Raw genomic sequence first — 8,828 nt, 5'->3', positions numbered from 1 at the left:
GGCTTTATGAGAGAACAATTCGCTGATTTTGTGATCTCTTACTTTCCTCTTTCCCTTTCCTAACGTAACCATGGTTTTTGAAACTACTCCTGACATGACATGTTTAAAATGTCTAAGAATTTGGAACACTGCAGTTCCAATTTATGTGGTTAGCCATCGTTGTTGTTCAAGAAAAAATTAAAACCACTTGGTGAGTCAAGAAAGTACTTTTTTATTTTCATCAACTGTTTGAAGCAGACATTATATGTCATTTGCACAATAAGAAATACTAAAAGGTATTAGTCAGCCACTGTTTCAAATTCTCGGATAATTTTGAAGTCCCATACCTGATAATGTTTTCTCTCTATATAAAGACTCACTTTATTCAAGATTAAGTTCAATATTCTTATCATATTGCACATTCCTTCTCCTTCGAATGGTTTGTTGTGCATAAGGTTCCAACCTTGCAGTTGGAAGCTATATATAAAGTAAATTGTTATTCTTCTCAATTTATCAACCATGAAACTGATAAGCCCCCAATCAGGTTTACATATGCCAGGCGTGCCAAGCATGTGCGCTAGGTGCTGGGTGACGTGTCAGTGGGCTACGGAGTGCATCAGGAATATATGTTAGGGGTGTTTTCCGTGCAGGGGTACTAGTGTCTTTTCCGTTTTGGTTAATAAAAGAGGGGTCAGGTTGGTGGTGTGTTTTTTAGGTCGTTTTTGGGTGAGTGACAGAAAAGGGGAGAGAGCTGGACCTCTCGAATGTCCATGTGAGTTTGTATCGGTGCTTGGGAAAAACCAGTATCAATACAAATTGTTTTCACTCTTTTTCTCTTGATTTCTCGCTGTTTTCTGTTTGTTTTTGTTCTTCCTAGCTTGAGCTTACCAGAAACTTTATGAATAAGTTGATTAGGTAGGTAAAAGTACAATTTCCATCATAAAATTCATTTTTTTTTGTGTGGTTTAGAATTAGCTATCCCCTCTATGACTATAAGCTGAAAATAGTTAATTGTTTAACAGGAAATTTTCTTCATTCAGTCTGAATTTCCATTTGTTCCTTTCAGGCTCTTGGTGACTTGGTTGAGTCCTGTGTTGGTTCGATTCTGCTTGACACAGGTTTCAATTTGAGCCGTATTTGGGAAATAATGCTATCCTTTCTGGATCCAATCATAAGCTTTTCCACTTTGAAGATTAGTCCTATTAGGGAGCTACAAGAGCTTTGCCAATCTCATTCTTGGAGCCCTCCTTTTTCAGTATCAAACAAGGGTTCTATGTACTTGGTCGAAGCAAAAGTGAATGGTGACAATGTTTGTGCATCTGCTTCTGCAACCAGCTCGAGCACAAAGGAAGCAAAGAAAATTGCTGCAGAACGAGTATCTGTACAGTTGAAGGTAAAATCTATGTGCTTTTCTTTTTCTTCCTTCTGTCAGTGTTGTGGGATTATTATCTATAAGCTTGGGAAGAATAGAGATTTTATTACTTGACAATGCTATACACGGTTGTTCTCTTATAGAAGAGACTACAGCCTAGAATAAGGAAAGAATCTCTTTACAATAGCATGCTAATAAGTAACTTACTAATTTGCATCTCTAACTAATCAGTAACTTCCTATTTTACATCATTGACCAAATCACCCTAATCTAATGCTAATCAAATACATTTACAGCTAATCAAATCTCCTAGTATCCGACTGTCAAATCTCCTAATATCCGGTTGTATCACAACCAGATTCCTATTTTTCCAACATTATCACTTTGCTATTACAATGATGTAGGTGCAATGTTAATTAGCTTGTTTGATCAAAACTTACCCTTTAAAGAATTCAAGAATTTGTATTTCCCTATCTTTTCTTCTTTTCATAAAGGTTGAAGACCATTCATGCTTGATAAAGAGTGCAAACTTGGTTCATCAGTTTAGGACATCTTGTGCTATGTCTTTACATTACAATGAGCAGATCGCTAGATTTGTGCCAATGTAGGTGGTGGCTGCACCAACTTTTCACACCATTGACTAAAAATATTAAATCATGCACCATTTTTGTATTTTACAATAATTTCTTGAAATTTATGTTTAGATGTTACATTTCACACCATTGACTAAATTTATGTTTAGACATTGCAATGATTTCTTGAAATTTTGGATAATTTGAATTTATGATTCTGAATTTTTGTATTTTATATAACTGGTTTTTTTAGAAGAAGAAAAGAGAGTTTTCACTTACTAGGGGTGTTTCATGATGTAATTTCGGAGGCTTTGAAAGATTGATGACAATCAAGGAGTTGCTGACATTTCTTATTGTCTCTTTAAACGCTAGTCCTCGACATTCTGGAGCGATTCCATCTTCTAGTTCTTCTTGTGATATATGAGTTAATAATCAACATGTTTTCTTACGACGTTGTGCTCTATGATAAAACCATATAACACTTTTATCGATTGGCTAGTGTTCCTTGTATTGTTCATTCTAAAATTACAAAGTAATAAGTCGTAAACTGTTAACTTCCTATGAGCAAAAAAAATAAATAATAAATATATAAATAAACTGTTAACTTGCTTTGCTAGCTGAAAAGGTGCTGGTTTTGATAGTTTTTTTGTTTCTTGACTTTAAAGAGACTTCTTGTAATTAACTTTAAGCTTCTTGGGTAATTTGCTGGATGCTCAGGCTCAAGGCTTCAAACTCAAATCTAGTTCTTTGGAGGAAGTCTTGAAATCAAGCAGCAAGATGGAGGCCAAACTTATTGGATATGACGAAAAACCAATAGATGTAGCACCACCTCCCGATTCCATTGGATTTGAGAATCTGGCTTTAGAAGAACCCGTTGTCACTAAGTTTGTCACCAAAGTCCGTTCCACAAATGAACCAATGGATGTTTCCTCAAGCAAACCAGCAACAAGTAAACAGCCCCAGTCTAATAGCAAGGCCATTAAAAATGACGACCTTGACACTGAATCACAGACAATGGGTACTGTTATTTTGTCTAGAGACTTTTGATCATCATGGTAATCAAGTATTAGGCATTTGCCATAACTTTTACTGTAAAAAACTCATCTTTCAGGTACTGCAACAGCGAGATCCCGCCTGTATGAAGTTTGTGGTGCTAACTTTTGGAAGCCTCCTTTGTTTGAATGCTGGAATGAGGGACCTGGCCACTTGCAATTGTAAGCCTAGTATTTGATCGTTGCTTTGAGCAATAGAAAACTTTGATTTTTCTCCAAATGTAGGCTTGACTCAAAGAAACATTTTCTTTTTGCAGATTTACTTGCAAGGTTTTGGTTGAAATAGAAGAAGCTCAGGATATGATTTTGGAGTGCTTTAGTTCAGCTCATCCCAAGAAGAAAGCAGCAGCAGAACATGCTGCGGAAGGGGCACTCTGGTTCTTGAAACAACAAGGTTATTTGTGTTGATAACCAAATTGACACGTTTCTTTTAGTTTATTTATACACTAATATATATTTATAAATATAGATATATATTTTTAAATATATGCATGCATTCATGTTATGTATATATTTGGCTCAAGAGATTAGAAGGCCTCCTTTCCCAGTTATATGAATATCTTGTATTTACTAATGAATATAAACCCATGGACTCCTATTTATGAATTCGTGTTTTTATTTATTTATTTGGTACAGATTTCGAGATCTTTAATTCTATTCTTTGTATCTTAGAAACATGATGAAACGGATAGCTAAAAATGCTAATATACGAGATAGAATCCATTCCTTCTTTGAAGAAGTAGAAAAATAATTTCCTTGAAGGTTGATTCGGTACTTGAATAAGTAATAAGCTCGTATTTATGGATGTGTTTTATGAATATACTATTCATTAGAGAGTCAATGGTACTCAAGCATAAAGATGTAATTAGGGAGGTTAACGGAATTTACTTAGCTATAATTATGCATTATTTATAGATGATTGATTTATATGTAGTGACTATATCGAATGGACACTTCAAGTTCTTAGAAGTTAATTAAAGAGTTAAATTAATTATTAATTTTATTAAAGCTTGAAATTATATATCTATGAGTCTCCACGTCATTCTTGTCATATTTGTAAGACAAGATGAATTATCAAGATTTATTATCACTCGAAATAAATCATGTGATTATTTAATTAAATTAATTTTGGAACACACTATGATGAGACAACAAGAGGTCACACGGTCAGGCATAGGGACGTGCAGGGGGTGTGTGACATAGGTAGAATCTTATTGGGATTCAGTTGCTTGCTCTCTTAAGATTTCTGGTTTGCTTGTTTGACAAGTTTTCCAATCAAATTCAAAAGGAAAGTGAGATATGACTTTATTTAGATTTGAATTTGAGCTAAAACTGAAAATTAGATAAAAGAGAAATTTTCTCTCTCTTGCTGTAGATTTACGCCAATCACATGGAGGTTTCCATGTGGTGTGGCCGGCCATGTAGTAAAAAGGAAGGAAAATTTTGTTGTTAAAATTAAATGGGAAACTGTATTTTAATGAGATTAAAATATAGAAATAACTAATTTTTTGTTGCTTTGTGTTCAAGTTAAAGCAAATAGGTTCTCTTTTAGTGTTTTATAAATATGAGACAATAGAAAATTGGAAGAGAATTTTTTGCTCTAAAAATTCATAGGTGACCGAATTTTAAGAGAGGAAAAAGAGAAGAAAAATTATTCCAATTCTCAGTTTCTTTGCATACATGTGTTGATATTAAAGGAATACAAATTAGCGAGTGATTAAATCCAATAGTTCCATATTAGAGCCCACACTCTAAGTCTTGCAGATTTCATCGAGGAAGAATCGGGTTTTCTAAGAAAGCATGGAGCTTGGACTGTTCGTGGTCAAATACATCAAGTTATCCGTCTAATCATTCGTTAGGTATCTATCTTCATAAAGTAATATGATTAATTTATTGTTGCATAAATTAATATAATCTATAGAGTATTCAAAAGTTTTATTAAAATTTTTGTTATACACGATCCGTACTACCACACTTCCGTATATGAAAACATTTCGAAAACCAACTATTGGTATCCGAGCGGTCCATAAACTATATTAATTTATGCAATGATTATGTGATAATCAATATTTATGTTAAATATGTAATATTTAGGCATCATTCATTTCACCGATTTGAATTTAGAATTCAAGTTTTGCTACAGTAAAAAGCTCTCAAAAACAGTCACATCTAACTTTTTTGCTACAATAAAAAGCTCTCACATAAAGTCACATCTCAACTCGAATCAGCGAACTAAACGGGCCCTTAATTTGTATGTATGTGATGGGTATGCACTAGCATTTATTATGGATGTTTATTTTATTTCATGTCAATGAATGCATGAATGATGAATTTGGTCGTTAATTATATAGTTCCACATATCGGTTTTATTCGTTTATGAAATTTCAATTTGATTAGAAATATGACAGCAAGCAGTTAGTGGATGATGTCAACGCATAACTTTGCGAGAGAATTAGAACAAAGAGCATAGAAGATGAATTTGGTGCTTAGTCAGCTGGACCCAACCTCTAAGTAGGAGCCACCTCAGCGTCCTTGGTTGCCCTAAAGAGAAGTGCACTTTATTTTCCTCAAGAGGAGCACCGCAGCAAGCAAGAGGAAATAGAAAGAAAAAAGAAAAAAAAAAAGGCAGTAACGAGTGAGCTAAGGTAGCAGAGAGCAAAAAGAAAACTAGAGAGAAAAAAAGGACGAGTACAGGAGGAAACGAATTTGGAGCTGAAAATCTCAAGGAGTGAAGCCACAAAAGGAGACTACCAAGCTTCATCTTGTCTTTATTGCTATTCTCCTCATTTTTGGTTTATCTTTCCTTTTCCTCTATACTCAAACTATGGCTGTCTATTTTGTTGAACTTAACAGAACAATTATGAGCTAAATTTATTTGGCTGGGATGATAAAGTACTCATATATGTAATTTGACGTTGTATGCTCACTTTTGCTATATTGATACTTATTAGTTTGTTCAATATAATCTCTATTGTTCATTTTTTTGTTTACTGGCCGGCCATCATAAGCAAAATATAGTGATTTCAATTTGCTGGAAAGTTGATTGGGATTAGACCAATATTGAACAGTGTGTTGTTTAGCTAAATTTCACAAAGAGATCTAGTTGATTTGCGAGTAGTATAGGAAATTACACTTATCTCACATAGCCCAATTGAAACCCATGCTTAACATAATCTCTCTGTTTAGATTTCTCATATGAATATGTTGAAATTTGAGTAAAGAGGCGAAATCATAAGTAGATCAGAAGATTCTTGTATAAAATTCGTGTTTTAGGTTAACTGACAGCATTGCTGTAGTAAAAGTCGTAGCATAAATAGCACAGGTTGCAGTGAAGGGGAAATTGAGTCCCAATCCTTCACATAGATTGATTTTTACCTTTGATAACTGAGTGTGCATTTATTTACTTATGTTTACTGCAATTCTTTTAGTCTTTATAGTTGAATCAAACCATTAAATTTGTTTACATTGCATCTCTTGGATCTTATTAGGAAAAATATTGGTAACTTTCTCTGTGAGAACGATATTCTACTCATTCACTTTATTACTTATTTGGCACGTGCACTTGCGTAGTGAATTTTACACCAATAGTGCACCTTGGTGATATGGGAGATGTTTTGGTCCGGATACCGAACATGAAATCATAGATCTCTTCAAGGATTATAGACACGAAATACACACTTTAAGAAAATAAAATTTATTAAACCACGAATTCAAGTCAAACTCTATTTCAATTACTGATCTTAGATTTTAAATCTAACGATCAGAAATTTATATGATAAGATCGATAGGCGATCAAAGCAGAAAAATTACTGGTGACTCGAAAGTCGCAACATTAGCGAAACTTTTGTAAGTACAACAGCTTTTTTTTGTCTATATCACGAACAAGCTTATTTTTCTGTGTTGCACAAAATTGTGCCTATTGTAAGTTCAATATATGTTATTATGTGAAAAATGTTTCTTAATTCTTATTTGTTGCATTGAATGTACTTATGGACTTAAAATAGCAGTAGAATTTTAATCTGTTAAAAAGTCAAAGTAAAAGTTAACAAAAGTCAAACATTTGAATAAAACCCAATTTCATAAGAATTTGGTAGAAATGCTTAAAGATGCAAAAATATAACTAAAATTACTGTCATAATAAGAAAAGATAAAAAAATATAGAAAATCATAAAAAATAGAATATTCATCGAAAAATGGTGCTGCTTGTTGCATTAATTCTTAAAAATCATGTATTAGTTTTAGAACGCAAAAGATAAATAAAAATGTGAATTTTTGACCCATCACAGCACCTGGGCGCCCAATTGCGCTAGCCGAATAGTTTTTTGCAGCATTTTCATTTTTCATAATTTGATGGTATTTTTTGCATGCATGCTCAGAATAATGTAAGGATCGTGTCTGTAAAATTTCAAAACTTTTTGAAGTCGTTTTTATTTTATTTTATTTTTCAAAGACAAAAAAATAGAGAAAATCATAAAAAAATATAATATTCATTAAACAATGGTGCTGCTTGTTGCATTAATTCTTAAAAATCATATATTAATTTTAAAATGTGAAACATAAATAAAAATGTTAATTTTTATCTCATCTCGGCCATTTGGCGCCCCACTACGCGGGCCAGGTATTTTTTGGCAGCGTTTTCTTCTTTCATAATTTGATGCCATTTTTTGTAGGCATGTTTAGAATAATGTAAGGATCATGTCTGCAAAATTTTAGAATATTTTGACATATTTTTTATTTTATTTTATTTTTCAAAGTCAAAAAATAGAGAAAATCATAAAAAGTAGAATATTCATTAAAAAATAGTGCCGCTTCTTGTGTTAATTCTTAAAAATCATGTATTAATTTTAAAATGCAAAAGATAAACAAAATGTGAATTTTTCACCCATCTCAGCCACTTGGCGCCCCACTGCGCGAGTCGTGGGCTTTTTGGTAGCATTTTTTTTTTTCATAATTCGATTCCATTTTTTTTGCAAGCATGCTCAGAATAATGTAAGGATTGTGTTTGCAAAATTTCAGAACTTTTTGACTTCGTTTTTCTTTTATTTTATTTTTCAAAGACGAAAAATAGGAAAAATCATAAAAAAATAGAATATTCATCAAAAAATGGTGGTGGTTATTGCATTAACTCTTAAAAATCATATATTAATTTCAGAATGTGAAACATAAATAAAAATGTTAATTTTTGACTCATCCTATGTAACACCCTGAAGAATTAATTGAGATTAATTAAGGTAATTGAGATCATTAGTGTGCCTAATCTGATTTAATTAATTGAGTTAAATAATTCTAAGGTATTTAAATTATTCACAGTAATTTATTTAATCCAGAAGCGTGTATGGGCGCATTTCTAGACTGTTATATTTTACACATGTCATTTTCTTTTATTTTTCTTTTCTTTCCTTTTTTTTCCTTTTTCCTTTCTTTTCTTTCCTTTTCTTTTTCTTTCTCGTGCGTTTCTCTCTCTCTCTCTCTCTCTCTCTCTCTCTCTCACTTCTGTGCTCTCTCTCTCCCATTTGTGTCTCAAATCAAAACCGAATTCGAACCAAGAGTGATTTCAAAGAGTTTTCAACGTCAAGAGAAGGATTCAAGGTAAGATTACTGAAAGAACCTCTCTTGAATCTATGTTTTTCAGATTTCAAAACTTATTTTTAGTTCAAAACGGATTTTGATGGATTTTGAGTAAAACTATGGTAGAAATTGGAGATCTTGGGTTCTTTGGACTTGTTTTAGTACCTAGAACCCGGATCTAGTGGTTGTCCCTTGAGATTTTGTGAATTGGGACTGGATTTGCAGGTTTTTGAACTGATTTCTGTGAGTTTTCGCGAACTGGCGTTCTCCACCGGTCGACCGCAT

General features: G+C 32.9%; 1 protein-coding gene across 3 annotated transcripts in view; it reads left to right on the top strand.

The window, feature by feature from the left end:
- Positions 1-3,572, top strand: part of LOC21406289 (dicer-like protein 4) — a 23,771-nt gene extending 20,199 nt beyond the window's left edge. For 2 of the 3 annotated variants that reach the window (XM_024166832.1, XM_024166833.1), the window contains exons 23-26: positions 1,046-1,372; positions 2,641-2,941; positions 3,035-3,137; positions 3,233-3,572. In XM_024166832.1, the coding sequence (XP_024022600.1) occupies positions 1,046-1,372; positions 2,641-2,941; positions 3,035-3,137; positions 3,233-3,383 (882 nt within the window). In that variant the 3' untranslated portion in view covers positions 3,384-3,572. Of the gene's footprint in view, positions 1-1,045; positions 1,373-2,640; positions 2,942-3,034; positions 3,138-3,232 lie in introns of those variants that run through there. The other variant, XM_024166834.1, reaches the window with a different exon arrangement.
- Positions 3,573-8,828: the final 5,256 nt, after the last annotated feature.

The sequence above is a fragment of the Morus notabilis genome, unplaced genomic scaffold, assembly GCF_000414095.1.
Source record: "Morus notabilis unplaced genomic scaffold, ASM41409v2 Scaffold156, whole genome shotgun sequence".
In the NCBI taxonomy this organism is placed as follows: domain Eukaryota; kingdom Viridiplantae; phylum Streptophyta; class Magnoliopsida; order Rosales; family Moraceae; genus Morus; species Morus notabilis.
This window is presented reverse-complemented; position numbering and strand designations above follow the sequence as displayed.